Raw genomic sequence first — 21335 nt, 5'->3', positions numbered from 1 at the left:
CGAGGACATTCTGGAGGTATAGGGGTAGCCGCTGGGACTGCGGCGATACTCTGGGGTACAGGGGTAGCAGCTTGGACTGTGGAAATGTTATGGGTGTGTACGGATAGCAGCTGGGACTGCGAGGGCGTTTCAGGGGTGTAGGGGTAGCAACTGGAACTGCGGGGATGCTCTGGTGGTGTGGGGGTAGCAGCTGGGACTGCGAGGGCATTTCAGGGATGTAGGGATAGCAACTGGGACTGAGGGCGCTTCGGGGGTGTAGGGAAGCAGCTGGGACTATGAGGGCGTTTCGGGGAGTAGGGAAGCAGCTGGGACTATGAGGGCGTTTCGGGGAGTAGGGAAGCAGCTGGGACTGTGAGGGCGTTTTGGGGGTGTAGGGATAGCAGCTGGGAGTGCAAGAATGTTTCTGGGGTGTAGGGATAGCAGCTGGGACTGTGAGGACATTTTGGGGGTGTAGGGATAGTAGCTGGGACTGCAAGGGTATTTCGGGGGTGTAGGGATAGCAACTGGGACTGTGAGGGCGTTTCGGGGGTGTTGGGAAGCAGCTGGGACTGTGAGGGCATTTCGGGTGTAGGGATAGCAGCTGGGACTGCAAGAACGTTCTTGGGGTGTAGGCATAGCAGCTGGGACTGCAAGGACTTTTCGGGGGTGTAGGGATAGCAGCTGGGACTGCGAGGGAGTTTCAGGGGTGTAGGGAAGCAGCTGGGACTGTGAGGACGTTTTGGGGGTGTAGGGATAGCAGCTGGGACTGCAAGAACGTTTCTGGGGTGTAGGGATAGCAGCTGGGACTGCAAGGACATTTTGGGGGTGTAGGGATAGCAGCTGGGACTGCGAGGGCGTTTCAGGGGTGTAGGGATAGCAACTGGGACTGTGAGGGCGCTTCGGGGTGTAGGGAAGCAGCTGGGACTATGAGGGCGTTTCGGGGTGTAGAGAAGCAGCTGGGACTATGAGGGCGTTTAGGGGTGTAGGGATAGCAGCTGGGACTGCGAGGACATTTTGGGGGTGTAGGGATAGCAGCTGGGACTGTGAGGGCGCTTCAGGGGTGTAGGGAAGCAGCTGGGACTATGAGGGCGTTTAGGGGTGTAGGGATAGCAGCTGGGACTGCGAGGACATTTTGGGGGTGTAGGGATAGCAGCTGGGAATGCAAGGGCATTTCAGGGGTGTAGTGATAGCAACTTGGACTGTGAGGGCGTTTCGGGAGTGTAGGGAAGCAGCTGGGACTGTGAGGGCATTTCGGGTGTGTAAGGATAGCAGCTGGGACTGCAAGAACGTTCTTGGGGTGTAGGCATAGCAGCTGGGACTGCGAGGACATTTCGGGGGTGTAGGGATAGCAGCTGGGACTGCGAGGGAGTTTCAGGGGTGTAGGGAAGCAGCTGGGACTGAGGACGTTTTGGGGGTGTAGGGATAGCAGCTGGGACTGCAAGAACGTTTCTGGGGTGTAGGGATAGCAGCTGGGACTGCAAGGACATTTTGGGGGTGTAGGGATAGCAGCTGGGACTGCGAGGGCGTTTCAGGGGTGTAGGGATAGCAACTGGGACTGTGAGGGCGCTTCAGGGGTGTAGGGAAGCAGCTGGGACTATGAGGGCGTTTCGGGGTGTAGAGAAGCAGCTGGGACTATGAGGGCGTTTAGGGGTGTAGGGATAGCAGCTGGGACTGCGAGGACATTTTGGGGGTGTAGGGATAGCAGCTGGGACTGTGAGGGCGCTTCAGGGGTGTAGGGAAGCAGCTGGGACTATGAGGGCGTTTAGGGGTGTAGGGATAGCAGCTGGGACTGCGAGGACATTTTGGGGGTGTAGGGATAGCAGCTGGGAATGCAAGGGCATTTCAGGGGTGTAGTGATAGCAACTTGGACTGTGAGGGCGTTTCGGGAGTGTAGGGAAGCAGCTGGGACTGTGAGGGCATTTCGGGTGTGTAAGGATAGCAGCTGGGACTGCAAGAACGTTCTTGGGGTGTAGGCATAGCAGCTGGGACTGCGAGGACATTTCGGGGGTGTAGGGATAGCAGCTGGGACTGCGGGGACGTTTCAGGGGTGTAGGGATAGCAGCTGGGACTGCAGGGATGCTCTGGGGGTGTATGGGTAGCAGCTGGGACTGCGAAGATGCTCTGGGGGTGTAGAGGGTAACGGCCAGGATTCTCTGCAGGTGATGGCTAGGACTACAGAAATTCTCTAGGAGTGACTGCAGGGGCATACTGCAAGGATGCTTTGGGGGGTGCAGTGATAGTGACTAGAAGTGTGGGGTTAGTGGTGGGGATGCTTTTGGGGTGCTGGGGTAGTGTCAGGGATACTGTTAGGATGCGGGGATAGCATCAATGACTCCCGGAGACTTATGAATGCTCACATTGGAGGAAGAATATTTAGAATTGAGAGTCCTCAGTAGTTGATACCTTTTAATGGCTAACTGAAAAGATGGTAACACATTGCAAGCTTTCGAGACTACTCAGGTCTCTTCATCAGGCATAGACTAATGCAACATCTGATGTAGTCTATGCCTGATGAAGAGACCTGAGTAGTCTTGAAAGCTTGCAATGTGTTACCATCTTTTCAGTTAGCCATTAAAAGGTATCAACTACTGAGGACTCTCAATCCTGAATATTCTTCTATCTACTGGCTAACAAAAGATATATATCTTTCCTGTATCACATTGGAGGAAGAGAGGAGAAGAATTCAATTCTGGGGTGGGGGTGGGGCTGAGGAGATGCTGGCCTGTGATTGGCTGGTGCTTTGGCTTCCTGTGTTGTGATTTCAAATCCCCAGAACTGTGGCTCTGGCAGCTTCCTCTGAGCCCCCGCAGCTTCCTTCCAGCAGGGCTGCAACTTCAGAAAGTGCCTCTCGCCATGACATGAGGAAGTCAGGAGGGGCGATCTCTACAGCACAGGGGTCTGCAGCCCCAGAAGTCTCTGGCTTGTTCCTCGCTGCGGTGTGTATTCTACATGTATCCAGCGCTAGAACTGAGCAGGGTGATGCCTGCCTGTGCTACTGCACTGTCCTGACAGCTGCACATCACCTGCTTCTCCTAGTGAATCATTAACTCTGTCCTTGCCGTCATGCTCTGCGGGGTGGTGTCAAGTATCTGATTTTTGCTCCTGTGTGCAGGTTATTCTACTGTCTGCGGGGAAGAAGTGGCCTTTATTTCACTAATGGGGGGTGATGCAAGTGTAAGTTTTCACTGAGCCTTCTACGCTTCATCCGCAGTCCCATGTAAAAGCACAGAAAGTCAGTAAAGAGCAGCAGCTGGAGATGATGGACAGACAGTATAAGCAGCTGGAGGACCGACTGGATGACATGTTATCCCGCATCGCCAGAGAGACCGAGGAGATCAAAGACCTGGAGCAGCAGCTCACTGAAGGTAAATTAAGGCTTCTGCTAATTGAGGGCACCGCTGATCTCTAGTGATAGGCGGCATTCTCAGTGATGTCACTGCTGATGTCTAGTGATGGATAGGCGGCATTCTCAGTGATGTCACCCTGATCTCTAGTGATATATAGGAGGCATTCTCAGTGATGTCACTGCTGATCTCTAGTGATGGATAGGCGGCATTCTCAGTGATGTCACCGCTGATCTCTAGTGATATATAGGAGGCATTCTCAGTGATGTCACTGCTGATCTCTAGTGATGGATAGGCGGCATTCTCAGTGATGTCACCGCTGATCTCTAGTGATAGGTGGCATTCTCAGTGATGTCACCACTGATCTCTAGTGATGGATAGGCGGCATTCTCAGTGATGTCACTGCTGATCTCTAGTGATGGATAGGCGGCATTCTCAGTGATGTCACTGCTGATCTCTAGTGATGGATAGGCGGCATTCTCAGTGATGTCACTGCTGATCTCTAGTGATGGATAGGCGGCATTCTCAGTGATGTCACCGCTGATCTCTAGTGATAGGTGGCATTCTCAGTGATGTCACCTCTGATCTGTAGTGATGGATAGGCGGCATTCTCAGTGATGTCACTGCTGATCTCTAGTGATGGATAGGAGTCATTCTCAGTGATGGCACCTCTGATCTGTAGTGATGGATAGGCGGCATTCTCAGTGATGTGACTGCTGATCTCTAGTGATGGATAGGAGTCATTCTCAGTGATGGCACCGCTGATCTCTAGTGATAGATAGGCGGCATTCTCAGTGATGTCACTGCTGATCTCTAGTGATGGATAGGCGGCATTCTCAGCGATGTCACCTCTGAGCTCTAGTGATGGATAGGCGGCATTCTCAGTGATGTCACCACTGATCTCTAGTGATGGATAGGTGGCATTCTCAGTGATGTCACTGCTGATCACTAGTGATGGATAGGTGGTATTCTCAGTGATGTCACCGCTGATCTCTAGTGATGGATAGGTGGCATTCTCAGTGATGTCACTGCTGATCACTAGTGATGGATAGGTGGTATTCTCAGTGATGTCACCGCTGATCTCTAGTGATGGATAGGAGTCATTCTCAGTGATGTCACTGCTGATCTCTAGTGATGGATAGGAGTCATTCTCAGTGATGTCACTGCTGATCTCTAGTGATGGATAGGCGGCATTCTCAGTGATGTCACCGCTGATCTCTAGTGATGGATAGGTGGCATTCTCAGTGATGTCACCTCTGATCTCTAGTGATGGATAGGTGGCATTCTCAGTGATGTCACTGCTGATCTCTAGTGATGGATAGGCGGCATTCTCAGTGATGTCACTGCTGAGCTCGTGATGGACAGGCGGCATTCTCAGTGATGTCATCTCTGATCTCTAGTGATGGATAGGTGGCATTCTCAGTGATGTCACTGTTGATCTCTAGTGATAGATAGGCGGCATTCTCAGTGATGTCACCTCTGATCTCTAGTGATAGGCGGCATTCTCATTGCTGTCACTGCTGATCTCTAGTGAGGGATAGGCGGCATTCTCAGTGATGTCACTGCTGATCTCTAGTAATAGGCGGCATTCTCAGTGATGTCACTGCTGATCTCTAGTGATAGGCGGCATTCTCAGTGATGTCACCGCTGATCTCTAGTGATAGGCGGCATTCTTATTGCTGTCACTGCTGATCTCTAGTGAGGGATAGGCGGCATTCTCAGTGATGTCACTGCTGATCTCTAGTGATAGGTGGCATTCTCAGTGATGTCACTGCTGATCGCTGGTGAGGGATAGGTGGTATTCTCAGTGATGTCACCGCTGATCTCTAGTGATGGATAAGCGGTATTCTCAGTGATGTTACCGCTGATCTCTAGTGATATGCAAAACAGAAGCCGCGGAGACACCATCACGTGTTTCTCAACGCAAGCAATGACCAGCCAGGTCTTTGCCCGGGAAGGAACAACCACGGGAAGGGCAGTCTCCAATGAAGGAAACCACCTATGCCAAAACATGGTATCCATCCACATACAGCTGTTTCGGGGTATTGCCCCTCATCAGTGTGGAGTAGGAAACTGGCTGGTAGGAGCAATGCCTAGTAAAAAGACTATGAAGAGGAGGATGAATGAACTCATGGAGATCAACATCCGATCTCCATGAGTTCATTCATCCTCCTTTTCATGATCTCTAGTGATAGGCGGCATTCTCATTGCTGTCACCGCTGATCTCTAGTGAGGGATAGGCGGCATTCTCAGTGATGTCACTGCTGATCTCAAGTGATGGATAGGCGGCATTCTCAGTGATGTCACCGCTGATCTCTAGTGATAGGTGGCATTCTCAGTGATGTCACCACTGATCTCTAGTGATGGATAGGCGGCATTCTCAGTGATGTCACTGCTGATCTCTAGTGATGGATAGGCGGCATTCTCAGTGATGTCACTGCTGATCTCTAGTGATGGATAGGCGGCATTCTCAGTGATGTCACTGCTGATCTCTAGTGATGGATAGGCGGCATTCTCAGTGATGTCACCGCTGATCTCTAGTGATAGGTGGCATTCTCAGTGATGTCACCTCTGATCTGTAGTGATGGATAGGCGGCATTCTCAGTGATGTCACTGCTGATCTCTAGTGATGGATAGGAGTCATTCTCAGTGATGGCACCTCTGATCTGTAGTGATGGATAGGCGGCATTCTCAGTGATGTGACTGCTGATCTCTAGTGATGGATAGGAGTCATTCTCAGTGATGGCACCGCTGATCTCTAGTGATAGATAGGCGGCATTCTCAGTGATGTCACTGCTGATCTCTAATGATGGATAGGCGGCATTCTCAGTGATGTCACTGCTGATCACTAGTGATGGATAGGTGGCATTCTCAGCGATGTCACCTCTGATCTCTAGTGATGGATAGGCGGCATTCTCAGTGATGTCACCACTGATCTCTAGTGATGGATAGGTGGCATTCTCAGTGATGTCACTGCTGATCACTAGTGATGGATAGGTGGTATTCTCAGTGATGTCACCGCTGATCTCTAGTGATGGATAGGAGTCATTCTCAGTGATGTCACTGCTGATCTCTAGTGATGGATAGGAGTCATTCTCAGTGATGTCACTGCTGATCTCTAGTGATGGATAGGCGGCATTCTCAGTGATGTCACCGCTGATCTCTAGTGATGGATAGGTGGCATTCTCAGTGATGTCACCTCTGATCTCTAGTGATGGATAGGTGGCATTCTCAGTGATGTCACTGCTGATCTCTAGTGATGGATAGGCGGCATTCTCAGTGATGTCACTGCTGAGCTCGTGATGGACAGGCGGCATTCTCAGTGATGTCATCTCTGATCTCTAGTGATGGATAGGTGGCATTCTCAGTGATGTCACTGTTGATCTCTAGTGATAGATAGGCGGCATTCTCAGTGATGTCACCTCTGATCTCTAGTGATAGGCGGCATTCTCATTGCTGTCACTGCTGATCTCTAGTGAGGGATAGGCGGCATTCTCAGTGATGTCACTGCTGATCTCTAGTAATAGGCGGCATTCTCAGTGATGTCACTGCTGATCTCTAGTGATAGGCGGCATTCTCAGTGATGTCACCGCTGATCTCTAGTGATAGGCGGCATTCTTATTGCTGTCACTGCTGATCTCTAGTGAGGGATAGGCGGCATTCTCAGTGATGTCACTGCTGATCTCTAGTGATAGGTGGCATTCTCAGTGATGTCACTGCTGATCGCTGGTGAGGGATAGGTGGTATTCTCAGTGATGTCACCGCTGATCTCTAGTGATGGATAAGCGGTATTCTCAGTGATGTTACCGCTGATCTCTAGTGATATGCAAAACAGAAGCCGCGGAGACACCATCACGTGTTTCTCAACGCAAGCAATGACCAGCCAGGTCTTTGCCCGGGAAGGAACAACCACGGGAAGGGCAGTCTCCAATGAAGGAAACCACCTATGCCAAAACATGGTATCCATCCACATACAGCTGTTTCGGGGTATTGCCCCTCATCAGTGTGGAGTAGGAAACTGGCTGGTAGGAGCAATGCCTAGTAAAAAGACTATGAAGAGGAGGATGAATGAACTCATGGAGATCAACATCCGATCTCCATGAGTTCATTCATCCTCCTTTTCATGATCTCTAGTGATAGGCGGCATTCTCATTGCTGTCACCGCTGATCTCTAGTGAGGGATAGGCGGCATTCTCAGTGATGTCACTGCTGATCTCAAGTGATGGATAGGCGGCATTCTCAGTGATGTCACTGCTGATCTCTAGTGATAGGCAGCATTCTCAGTGATTTCACCGCTGATCTCTAGTGATGGATAGGCGCCATTCTCAGTGATGGCACCGCTGATCTTTATTGATAGGCGGCATTCTCAGTGATGTCACTGCTGATTTCTAGTGATGGATAGGCCGCATTCTCAGATGTCGCTGCTGATTTCTAGTGATGGATAGGCCGCATTCTCAGATGTCGCTGCTGATCTCTAGTGATAGGCGGCATTCTCAGTGATGTCACTGCTGATCTCTAGTGATGGATAGGCGGCATTCTCAGTGATGTCACTGTTGATCTCTAGTGATAGATAGGCGGCATTCTCAGTGATGTTACCGCTGATCTCTAGTGATAGGCGGCATTCTCAGTGATGTCACTGCTGATCTCTAGTGATAGGCGGCATTCTCATTGCTGTCACTGCTGATCTCTAGTGAGGGATAGGCGGCATTCTCAGTGATGTCACTTCTGATCTCTAGTAATAGGCGGCATTCTTAGTGATGTCACTGCTGATCTCTAGTGATAGGCGGCATTCTCAGTGATGTCACCGCTGATCTCTAGTGATAGGCGGCATTCTTATTGCTGTCACTGCTGATCTCTAGTGAGGGATAGGCGGCATTCTCAGTGATGTCACTGCTGATCTCTGGTGAGGGATAGGTGGTATTCTCAGTGATGTCACCGCTGATCTCTAGTGATGGATAGGTGGCATTCTCAGTGATGTCAACGCTGATCTCTACTGATGAATAGGTGGCATTCTCAGTGATGTCACCGCTGATCTCTAGTGATAGATAGGCAGCATTCTCAGTGATGTCACCGCTGATCTCTAGTGATATGCAAAACAGAAGCCGCGGAGACACCATCACGTGTTTCTCAACGCAAGCAATGACCAGCCAGGTCTTTGCCCGGGAAGGAACAACCACGGGAAGGGCAGTCTCCAGTGAAGGAAACCACCTATGCCAAAACATGGTATCCATCCACATACAGCTGTTTCGGGCTATTGCCCCTCATCAGTGTGGAGTAGGAAACTGGCTAGTAGGAGCAATGCCTAGTAAAAGACTATGAAGAGGAGGATGAATGAACTCATGGAGATCAACATCCGATCTCCATGAGTTCATTCATCCTCCTTTTCATGATCTCTAGTGATAGGCGGCATTCTCATTGCTGTCACCGCTGATCTCTAGTGAGGGATAGGCGGCATTCTCAGTGATGTCACTGCTGATCTCAAGTGATGGATAGGCGGCATTCTCAGTGATGTCACCGCTGATCTCTAGTGATAGGTGGCATTCTCAGTGATGTCACCGCTGATCTCTAGTGATAGGTGGCATTCTCAGTGATGTCACTGCTGATCTCTAGTGAGGGATAGGCGGCATTCTCAGTGATGTCACTGCTGATCTCTAGTGAGGGATAGGTGGCATTCTCAGTGATGTCACCGCTGATCTCTAGTGATAGGCGGCATTCTCAGTGATGTCACTGCTGATCTCAAGTGATGGATAGGCGGCATTCTCAGTGATGTCACCACTCCTCTAGTGATGGATAGGCGGCATTCTCAGTGATGTCACTGCTGATCTCTAGTGATGGATAGGCGGCATTCTCAGTGATGTCACCTCTGATCTCTAGTAATGGATAGGCGGCATTCTCAGTGATGTCACCTCTGATCTCTAGTGATGGATAGGCGGCATTCTCAGTGATGTCACCTCTGATCTCTAGTGATGGATAGGCGGCATTTTCAGTGATGTCACTGCTGAGCTCGTGATGGACAGGCGGCATTCTCAGTGATGTCACCTCTGATCTCTAGTGATGGATAGGCGGCATTCTCAGTGATGTCACCTCTGATCTCTTGTGATGGATAGGTGGCATTCTCAGTGATGTCACTGATGATCTCTAGTGATGGATAGGTGGCATTCTCAGTGATGTCACTGTTGATCTCTAGTGATGGATAGGCGGCATTCTCAGTGATGTCACTGCTGATCTCTAGTAATAGGCGGCATTCTCAGTGATGTCACTGCTGATCTCTAGTGATAGGCGGCATTCTCAGTGATGTCACCGCTGATCTCTAGTGATAGGCGGCATTCTTATTGCTGTCACTGCTGATCTCTAGTGAGGGATAGGCGGCATTCTCAGTGATGTCACTGCTGATCTCTAGTGATGGATAGGCGGCATTCTCAGTGATGTCACTGCTGATCTCTAGTGATAGGCAGCATTCTCAGTGATGTCACTGCTGATTTCTAGTGATGATTAGGCGACATTCTTAGTGATGTCACCGCTGATCTGTAGTGAAGGATAGGCGGCATTCTCAGTGATGTCACTGCTGATCTCTAGTGATGGATAGGTGGCATTCTCAGTAATGTCACCTCTGATCTCTAGTGATGGATAGGTGGCATTCTCAGTGATGTCACCGCTGATCTCTAGTGATAGGCGGCATTCTCATTGCTGTCACCGCTGATCTCTAGTGAGGGATAGGTGGCATTCTCATTGCTGTCACTGCTGATCTCTAGTGAGGGATAGGCGGCATTCTCAGTGATGTCACTGCTGATCTCTAGTGATGGATAGGCGGCATTCTCAGTGATGTCACTGCTGATCTCTAGTGATAGGCGGCATTCTCAGTGATGTCACCGCTGATCTCTAGTGATGGATAGGCGGCATTCTCAGTGATGTCACCGCTGATCTCTAATGATGGATAGGCGGCATTCTCAGTGATGTCACTGCTGATCTCTAGTGATAGGAGGCATTCTCAGTGATGTCACTGCTGATCTCTAGTGATTAAACATGGATGTGGAAACCACAAAAACACGACCAAAAGATCCTTTATCTTAATATAAATGTTTCTTTATTAGAAAGGACATAAAGGACAAGAAGGCAGACATGTGCAAAATGCAATCAAAAGTGCAAGTAGTGCCTGAAGACCGCCTGGACCAACACCAGACACAGAGGAAAGGTAGAGAGATATACAAATCTAATATACAAGAGGCATATAGTGTGTTGAGGGCAGATAGAGGCCAAAATTTAAAGTATATCACAGAATTGCCCAGGAAACCTATATCACCTCAAAAGAGGCGCCAAATATAAGTAAGTATCCATGATTATGTGTATATATAGGGGGAATCACTACCTATATCCTGTGAAGTACACAACTAACCTCCTATCCACTATTACCGTGGGCCCCCATGTAGACTGAGCCAAGAAGGAAATCCTTCTCATACAAGGCTAAACTGTTACACATCCATAGGGGAGGAAACCACCCCCAACATACCTCAATGCAGTCCTCAAATGCCCAGGTGGTCCAGGGGTCACTAGTGATGGATAGGCGGCATTCTCATTGCTGTCACCGCTGATCTCTAGTGAGGGATAGGCGGCATTCTCAGTGATGTCACTGCTGATCTCTAGTGATGGATAGGCGGCATTCTCAGTGATGTCCCTGCTGATCTCTAGGGATGGATAGGCGGCATTCTCAGTGATGTCACCGCTGATCTCTAGTGATGGATAGGCGGCATTCTCAGTGATGTCACCGCTGATCTCTAATGATGGATAGGCGGCATTCTCAGTGATGTCACCGCTGATCTTTAGTGATAAATCGGTGGCATCCTCAGTGAATGCACTGCTGAGCTCTAGTGATAGGCGGCATTCTCATTGCTGTCACCGCTGATCACTAGTGATAGGCGGCATTCTCATTGCTGTCACCACTGATCTCTAGTGATGGGCGGCATTCTCATTGCTGTCACCGCTGATCTCTAGTGAGGGATACTCGGCATTCTCAGTGATGTCACTGCTGATCTCTAGTGATGGATAGGCGGCATTCTCATTGTTGTCACTGCTGATTCTCTAGTGATAGGCGGCATTCTCAGTGATGTCACCGCTGATCTCTAGTGATGGATAGGCGGCATTCTCAGTGATGTCACCGCTGATTTCTAATAATGGATAGGCGGCATTCTCAGTGATGTCACCGCTGATCTCTAGTGATGCATAGGAGGCATTCTCAGTGATGTCACCGCTGATCTCTAGTGATGGATAGGTGGCATTCTCAGTGATGTCACCATTCCTCTCTAGTGATGGATAGGCGGCATTCTCAGTGATGTCACCGCTGATCTCTAGTGATAGGCGGCATTTTCATTTCTGTCACCGCTTATCTCTAGTGAGGGATAGGCGGCATTCTCAGTGATTTCACTGCTGATCTCTAGTGATGGATAGGCGACATTCTCAGTGATGTCACCGCTGATCTGTAGTGATGGATAGGCGTCATTCTCAGTGATGGCACCGCTGGTCTTTATTGATATGCGGCATTCTAAGTGATGTCACTGCTGATTTCTAGTGATAGGCGACATTCTCAGTGATGTCACCGCTGATCTGTAGTGAAGGATAGGCGGCATTCTCAGTGATGTCACCTCTGATCTCTAGTGATGGATAGGTGGCATTCTCAGTGATGTCAACGCTGATCTCTAGTGATGGATAGGCGGCATTCTCAGTTATGGCACCGCTGATCTTTATTGATAGGCGGTCTTCTCAGTGATGTCACTGCTGATTTCTAGTGATGGATAGGCGACATTCTCTGTGATGTCACCGCTGATCTGTTGTGATGGATAGGTGGCATTCTCAGTGATGTCGTTGCTGATCTCTAGTGATGGATAGGCGGCATTCTCAGTGATGGCACTGCATATCTCTAGTGATGGATAGGTGGCATTCTCAGTGATGTCACCGCTGATCTCTAGTGTTGGATAGGCGGCATTCTCAGTGATGGCACTGCTGAGCTCTAGTGATAGGCGGCATTCTCAGTGATGTCACCGCTGATCTCTAGTGATGGATAGGCCACATTCTCAGTGATGTTACCACTGATCTCTAGTGATAGGCGGCATTCTCAGTGATGTCACTGCTGATCTCTGGTGAGGGATAGGTGGTATTCTCAGTGATGTCACTGCTGATCTCTAGTGATGGGCAGCATTCTCAGTGATGTCACCGCTGATCTCTAGTGATAGGCAGCATTCTCAGTGATGTCACCGCTGATCTCTAGTGATGGGCGGCATTCTCATTGCTGTCACCGCTGATCTCTAGTAATGGATAGGCGGCATTCTCAGTGATGTCACCGCTGATCTCTAGTGATGGGCGGCATTCTCATTGCTGTCACCGCTGATCTCTAGTGATGGATAGGCAGCATTCTCAGTGATGTCACCGCTGATCTCTAGTGATGGGTGGCATTCTCATTGCTGTCACCGCTGATCTCTAGTGATGGATAGGCAGCATTCTCAGTGATGTCACCGCTGATCTCTAGTGATGGATAGGCGGCTAATCTCTACTTTGTGTGTATCTCTTGGTGGAGTGGATGATGATCTCTTTGGATGATTGGAGAGTGCTGCTCTGCGAGTTGATCTCGTTGGATGATTGGAGAGTGCTGCTCTGGGAGTTGAAGTACATCTAGTTCCTGAGTCTGATTTGATTGCTGTGCTGCGTGGATTATTATGGTGGCCACTGTTCGCTCTTGTCCTTTGTTTCCTAATGGGTGTAGTCTATGAGTAAGGAATCCTGTTCATTCTCCTTTGGACCTGGTGTAGATCCTGAGTGATTGCCCTTTCTTCCAGAGCAGGAACAAGCCCATAGCACCGTATATAGCCCTTTCTATGACACTGGTCACTGGCGCAGCACCCAGCATATTACTACCATACTGCACTCCTCTCTACCAGCCCCGACACGATAGCAGCAGAATAGTGGTCGCAGCTCTGAGGGTAATCTTGAGGATAATACTGGATGTAACAGAATAGTGATCACATCTCTGAAGGTGGCCATTTCAGGCTGCTACATTTACAAAGCTCTGTCGAAGATAATCCTGTGGACTTGGTCTACTGGCCCTTTATCCGCTCACACTTGTCTTTGTGTCTCACTTTTAGGCCAGATAGCAGCTAATGAGGCCCTGAAGCGAGACCTGGAGGGCATTATTTTGGGCCTGCAGGAATACCTGGAAAGCGTGAAGGGTCAGGCCAAGCAAGCCCATGATGAGTGCCGGGCCCTGCAGTCCGAGCGGGAGGTTCTGCTGCAGCGATTGGAGGAACTGGAGACCGCTGCTCAGGAGGCCGACCATATGAGGAAGGTAGGGGCCTTTCGTCAACACCCCCACCAGAGAGCCTGCCATGGTCAGTGACTGACGCCAGGGCTCATGATACTCCACATGATTCTCGGTGAGCAGACTGACTTGATTTACCTCTGTCCTGATGTGATGCATCTCACAGCTGAGATACAGTGGCATGCAAAAGTTTGGGCACCCCTAGTCAGAATTACTGTTATTGTGAACAGTTAAGTTAAAGATTATATGATCTCTAAAAGGTCTAAAGTTAAAGATGACGCATTTCCTTTGAATTTTAGGGAAAAAAATTATATTGTCATTTTTGTACATTTTAAGAATTACAAAAATCAAAATGGGCTGATGAAAAAGTTTTGCACTCTTGGAGATTTGTGTGCTCAGATAATGTTGACCAAGCTTTCAGACCTTAATTAGCCTGTTAGGTTTATGCCTTGTTCAGTATAATTTTTAGGAAGGGCCAGGTGATGCAAATTTTCCAGCTTTATAAAGATCAAGCCTACTCTAACCTTGTGCCAAAACAACAGCAGGCATGGGTTCTTCTAAGCAGCTGCCTAGAAATGATGGAGGCCCACAAAGCAGGAGAAGACTATAAGAAGATAGCAAAGCATTTTCAAATTGCCTTTTCCTCAGTTTGGAATCTAATTAAGAAATGGCAGTTAACAGGAACAGTGGAGATCAAGTTATGGTCTGGAAGACCAAGCAAAATTTCAGTGAGCGCTGCTGGTAGGATTGCTGGAGAGGCAAATAAGAACCCTCGCTTGACTGCAAAGACCTTCAAAAAGATTTAGCAGACTCTGGAGTTGTGGCACATTGTTCTACTGTTCAGAGACACCTGCACAAATATGGCCTTCATGGAAGAGTCCTCAGAAGAAAACTTCTCCTGTGTCCTCACCATAAAATTCAGCATCAGCTGTATGTAAAAGAATATCTTTTTTTTGGAAGTCCCTGAAGCAGCAGGGTGGTTTGCTGTTGAAGGGAAATAAAAATCTCTTTAATTCTTCTGCCTGAGCGAGTGTGAATGAGCTGTGACCAGAACGTAAGTGCGAACTGTGGAAAGTGTTTGACTTGTGATTCAGGGAGTTTCCAAGGGAGATATTACTGAATTGCTGTTATATTTTATTAATACTTTTTTATTTATTTTTACCTATCTTTTCTGTCTGGTGCAATCCCCATTAGGAATGTGCTCCACAATTGCCAATGCCATCCAGTGTACATCTTGCCGCATGTATGCAATCCTTGAACAGCCGGTTGAGGTTGCATACTGCAGTGCGAGATGTGAGCACGTTGTGCATTTGGAAGCCCAGATACTGGATCTAAATGTGCAGCTGGCAACACTGAGATCCATAGACAATATGGAAAGGAGTCTTCTGCTCACTGAGCAGACGCTCAATGGGATAGATGAGGGGGGGATGCTAGGTTGGAGCTGCAGGACAATGAAGCAGCTAGCTGGGTGACAGTTAGAAGGCGGGGTAGAGGGAAGAGCACCAGGGAGGCTAGTCCTGATCTGGCACACCCCAATAAGTTTGCTAAGTTGGCAGATGAGGGGAGTGTTAGTGCAGGAGTAGCACTGCTGCAGCAAGGCATGTCCTCTGAAAGCCGGAGGAGTGTCTGGTTCAGTAAGGGGGAAATAGAAGAGCAGGGCAGGCCTGTGTGTGCGCTGAAATGTCATCTCTCGAGAGCTGGGTCCGAGATCCCATCTGCGCAAGCGCCGGTGGCCATTTTTTACCGGCACCACCGCACACACAGGGGAACCGTGGAAATGGCGGGGCTCTGGCCTGTCGCACAATGTCGGCAGAGCCCGAGGCACACATGCAGCACTGGCCAGCAACCGCCGGACGCCCCCTGATCATGGCCTATGGTAAGGCATGTCTGCTTTGTAAGACGCACCCCCATTTTCCCCCAAAATTTTGGGGGAAAAAAGTGCGTCTTACAAAGTGAAAATGTAAACAAGACTGATACATTTTCGAAACAAGACCTGTGGACCGATGGGGTTAAAATAGAGCTCTTTGGCCACAATGATCAAAGGTATGTGTGGAGAAAAAAGGGCACCAAATTTCAGGAAAAGAACATCTTGCCAAACATTAAGCATGGGGGTGGATTAATTAAGCTTTGGGGTTGTGTAGTAGCCAGTGGTACATGGAACACTGCACGGGTAGCAGGAAGAATGGAGTCAATGAAATGTCAACATAAACATAACCGCATTTGTAAAAAAGCTGAAGTTGAAAAGAGGATGACTTCTACAAATGGATAATGATCCTAACACACGTCAAAATCCACGATCGACTACCTCCAAAAGGTGCAAGGTGAAGGTTTCACAATGGCCTTCAGTCTCCTGATCTGAGCATCATTGAAAATCTGTGGCTAGACCTCAAAATAGCAGAGGATATAGGATGTCCCCGGAGTCTCACAGACCTGGAAGAACTTTCCAAGGAAGAATGGATGTAAATCCCTCAAACAAGAATTGAAAGACTCTTCTCTAGCTACAAGAATCATTTACAAGCTGTGATACTTTCAAAAGGAGGTGCTACCAGGTACTAACCATGCAGGGTGCCCAAATATTTGCATCTTCCAATTTTCCTTTTTGGAATTTTTAAAATGTAAAAAGATGAAAATATTTTTTTCCCCCTAAAATACAAAGGAAATGTGTCACTTTTTAACTTTTAGGCCTTTTAGAGATCATTTCATCTTCAATTTGCTTAACTGTTCACAATAACAGTAATTTTGACAGGGGTGCCCAAACTTTTACATGCCACTGTACAGTCATCTGTTAGAAATAACCAGGGTCGGACTGGGGTGCCTAGGGCCCACCAGGGGAATTAACTCTAGGACCCCACACTACAGCTACCATAAACTATTTTTTATATAATATAAGGGCAGGGATTTTAAACATATTTGTAATATACGTCATTAGGAAAATAAGTTTCTGGCAGCAGCAAATGATGAGACCGGATGTTCCTGAGCATTGACTTTCTAGGTACCCGGCCCCTGATTTACAGGTTTGTTTTTATTTTAAACTGAATTAGCAGTGGGGGTGGAGAAAGTCAGGAACCCATGAATATTCAGGCCTCATCATTATGTGCTGGAGCTTCCAATACAAGATTTTGGTACAACTGAGAGTCACTGGTCTGTTACCCTTAGGACACCATAAAATCAGTGACAGATTCCCTTTAACAGAATCGCTGGATTGTTTCTTATCCATCTCTATCCTGTGGCTCTATGAAGGCAGAGCTGTCAATCAAATTAGAGGGGGTGGAGAATGGTGGAATGCTAACAGGTGGGAAGGTAAATTTTCATGATTGGCCCCACCGTGAAGCACCGAGCAGCAGGACTTAGTTTGTGTACTGACAGAGGGTAACTTGTCACCTTGAGCAACACTATTTTAATCTGCAGGTAAATTGGGTTTAAAGCCTGATTAGCCGGCTTAATGGAAAAGCGTTGGCTACAGGGAGAAAAATAAGCTTTATTCTCCTTTTCCGCCAGTTGCTTCCTGTGATAGAGTAGGTGCAAAGAGGGAGACATTAGTCACCGCTAACTATAAAGTGAGCATGCTGTAATCACATCCCGGCGCTGTGACATCGTCCGAGGAGCCCAACCTCAGGCTGGGCTTCATTGAACGACTAACATGGCAGCAACCCACAACTGCGTCACAGGAGGCTGATGGGAGCTGGTGAGCACACATACCGACCATCGTGTCATCTAAATCTCACTGTCAGTGGCTGACAAGTGCGTTTAACCACTTAGTGTCAGAGCCAATTTTGGTACTTAATCATCAGGCCAATTTTTATAATTCTGACCACTGTCCCTTTATGAGGTTGTAGCTCTCGAACGCTTCAACTGATCCCACTGATTCTGAGCTTGTTTTTTCGTGATATTGTACTTCATGTTGGTGGTAAAACGTCTTCGATATAACTTGCGTTTATTTATGAAAAAGCGCAAATTTGGCAAAAATTAGCAATTTTTAATTTTTTTGTACCCTTAAATCAGAGAGTGGTGTCACACAAAATAGTTAATAAATAACATTTCCCACATGTCTACTTTACATGAGCACAATTTTGGAAACATAATTTTTTTTTTTTTGTTAGGACATTGTAAGGGTTAAAAGTTGCCCAGCGATTTCTCATTTTTCCAACAAAATTTACAAAACTATTTTTATAGGGACCACCTCACATTTTGGGGGGTCAATACAACATAAAATACTCAAAAGTGACACCATTCTAAAAACGGCACCCCTCAAGGTGCGCAAAACCACATTCAAGAAGTTTATTAACCCTTCAGGTGCTTCACGAGAACTAAAGCAATGTAGAAGAAAAAATGAACATTTTAATTTTTTTCACAAAAAATTTACTTTGGAACCAAATTTTTTTCAGGAGAAAATGGACCACAAAATTTGTTGCGTAATTTCTCCTGAGTACACCAATACCCATTTGTGGGGGAAAGCCTGTGTTTGGGCGCATGGCAGGGCTCAGGCAGGAGAGAGCATGGTTTGACTTTTTGAACAGAAAATTGTCTGGAATCATTGGTGGCGCCATGTCGCGTTTGGAGACCCCCTGATGTACCTAAACAGTGGAACCCCCCCAATTCTAGCACCAAAACTAACCGTAACCCTAACCCCAACACTACAACCCTAACCTCAACATGTACAGGTATATACATATATCATGCATACATACTCATATACCATGCACACATACAGGCATACACATAAAAATTCATACAAACGTTGTCTCTAGTCTGGCTAATATGCTTTATTGAAGCACTTGTATAGCTGGAAACAGCAGTGCAGGGTGCGCGGAGTGATGTCACTTTTAGCAGCCGTGGCTGGGCGTGTGACTCCGGTTGCTCTACTGCTCCCTGGCACAACCACTGTTCTGTTCGTTGCAGCTGTCTAGCTGCGTGCGTGTTCCCTTGCGCTTCTAAAGGGCCCATGACCTCTATTTTTTTTTTTTTCTCCTTTCCTGCTCTTCTGCAAGGGCCCACCGGGGATTTCCCCGGCACCCCGCCAAGCCAGTCCGACCCTGGATATAACCCTGAATCCAGACTTATAAATTATATTATATTGTGTTGTTCACTGAGGAGACAGCAAGGGGGATATGTTGAAAATGAAGGTTTCCCACTTTGTCTGGCTACAGCGAGTTCAGATGTCCTGTTACCTGAGTTCTGTGAGATGGCGCTGATACCCATGATCTCTCCTTTCATTTTGGTTGCAGGAGGTTGAAGATTTGGAACAGGCCCTGCAGGAACAGCAGGAAGTGAACGAGGCGCTCCAGCAGGCGCAGGGAGATCTCCGCTCTTATGAAGGTCAGCTGGAGTTGCAGATCAGAGCGCGAGATGCCGAGATCACCCAGCTGAAGCAGGAGCTGGAGCAGCGGAAGAGGCAGCAGCATGTAAGCCAGGGTGAATTGGGGCGCAGGCCACGAGTACACAGAAGGGAGGAAGTGCCGCAGCTATGTCTAATATTACAGACCGACCACTCTGCATGGAAAGCCGAGCTGGAGAGCACCCGCACCGAAGCCCACCAGTTACAGGAGCAGGAAAAGAACAACAAGAAGCTTATGTCCCAAGTCATACATCTGCAGGTAAATCTCTGATAGTCCATGCAACCAGCTCAGGAGCCCTGTCCGGGGGTGGGGGTCCACATCACTGAGCCCATGATCGAATGGCTTATCACTTCTGCACCAGCAGAATAGTGAGTGCAGCTCTGGAGTATAATACAGGATGTAACTCAGGATCAGTACAGGATAAGCAATGTAATGTATGTACACAGTGACTGCACCAGCAGAATACTGAGTGCAGCTCTGGAGTATAATGCAGGATGTAACTCAGGATCAGTACAGGATAAGTAATGTAATGTATGTACACAGTGACTGCACCAGCAGAATAGTGAGTGCAGCTCTGGAGTATAATACAGGATGTAACTCAGGATCAGTACAGGATAAGTAATGTATGTATGTATACAGTGACTCCACCAGCAGAATAGTGAGTGCAGCTCTGGAGTATAATACAGGATGTAACTCAGGATCAGTACAGGATAAGTAATGTAATGTATGTACACAGTGACTCCACCAGCAGAATAGTGACTGCAGCTCTGGAGTATAATACAGGATGTAACTCAGGATCAGTACAGGATCAGTAATGTAATGTATGTACACAGTGACTCCACCAGCAGAATAGTGAGTGCAGCTCTGGGGTATAGTACAGGATGTAACTCAGGATAAGTAATGGATGTACACAGTGACTCCACCAGCAGAATAGTGAGTGCAGCTCTGGGGTATAGTACAGGATGTAACTCAGGATAAGTAATGTATGTTCACAGTGACAGCACCAGCAGAATAGTGAGTGCAGCTCTGGAGTATAATGCAGGATGTAAATCAGGATCAGTAATGTATGTACATAGTGAGTGCACCAGCAGAATAGCGAGTGCAGCTCTGGAGTATAATACAGGATGTAACTCGGGATCAGTACAGGATCAGTAATATATGTACACAGTGACTGCACCAGCAGAATAGTGAGTGCAGCTCTGGAGTATTATACAGGATGTAACTCAGGATCAGTACAGGATAAGTACTGTAATGTATGTACACAGTGACTGCACCAGCAGAATAGTGAGTGCAGCTCTGGGGTATAGTACAGGATGTAACTCAGGATAAGTAATGTATGTACACAGTGACTGCACCAGCAGAATAATGCGTGCAGCTCTGGAGGATAATACAGGATGTAAGTCAGGATCAGTACAGGGTCAGTAATGTATGTATACAGTGACTGCACCAGCAGAATAGTGAGTGCAGCTCTGGGGTATAATATAGGATGTACCTCAGGATAAGTACAGGATAAGTAATGTATGAACACAGTGACTGCACCAGCAGAATAGTGAATGCAGCTCTGGAGTACAATACAGGATGTAACTCAGGATCAGTACAGGATAAGTAATGTATGTATACAGTGACTGCACCAGCAGAATAGTGAGTGCAGCTCTGGGGTATAATACAGGATGTAACTCAGGATCAGTATAGGATAAGTAATGTATGTACACAATGACTGCACCGGCAGAATAGTGAGTGCAGCTCTGGAGTATAATACAGGATGTAACTCAGGATAAGTACAGGATAAGTAATGTATGTACACAGTGACTGCACCAGCAGAATAGTGAGTGCAGCTCTGGGGTATAATACAGGATATAACTCATTATCAGTAATGTAATGTATGTGCACAGTGATTGCACCAGCAGAATAGTGAGTGCAGCTCTGGAGTATAATACAGGATGCCATAGGATTAATATCAGAGTTGAGGGTGTATTATCTGGCGGTCTCGGACACTTTTTGTTATATTGATATTACTTGCTAGCCACTCTCCTATGTTGTACATTTCCTTTTTCCTCAGGATGAGAATGGATTGTTGGTATCGCAGGTGGAGAATCTCAATGCTCAGCTCCGTGCTGCTGAAAACAACTTGGTGCATCCAGAGCAGATCAGCGCCCGGGTGTCAGAGCTGAAGAGAAAACTTCAGACCGGAGTGGGGGAGCTGTGGTGCGTCAGTGTCAATTGCACTTATTGTAATTGCACCAGGGGGTTAAGTCCTACAAATATTCACCACCAGACAGCACCATGTGTCTCCGGAGTCCTGTACAGACTGTAATATCCACAGCGCTCATTTCTCACTGGTCAGCTAATCACAAGCAGTAAGGAAGCACCAGA

General features: G+C 47.8%; 1 protein-coding gene across 4 annotated transcripts in view; it reads left to right on the top strand.

Annotated features, from left to right (window-relative positions):
* The window catches only part of CNTRL (centriolin), an 87353-nt gene that overhangs the window by 43102 nt on the left and 22916 nt on the right, over positions 1–21335 (top strand). For all 4 annotated transcript variants that reach the window (XM_073558854.1, XM_073558852.1, XM_073558855.1 and 1 more), the window contains 5 exons: positions 3191–3344; positions 13454–13653; positions 18852–19028; positions 19107–19220; positions 21022–21167. In XM_073558854.1, coding sequence (XP_073414955.1) covers positions 3191–3344; positions 13454–13653; positions 18852–19028; positions 19107–19220; positions 21022–21167 — 791 coding nt within the window. The remainder of the gene's footprint in view (positions 1–3190; positions 3345–13453; positions 13654–18851; positions 19029–19106; positions 19221–21021; positions 21168–21335) is intronic.

Source organism: Dendrobates tinctorius, unplaced genomic scaffold (assembly GCF_039654945.1).
Source record: "Dendrobates tinctorius isolate UK_male_01 unplaced genomic scaffold, ASM3965494v1 ptg000013l, whole genome shotgun sequence".
Classification (NCBI taxonomy): Eukaryota; Metazoa; Chordata; class Amphibia; order Anura; family Dendrobatidae; genus Dendrobates; species Dendrobates tinctorius.
Note: the sequence above shows the minus strand (reverse complement) of the source record. Positions and strands in the feature narration are given on the sequence as shown.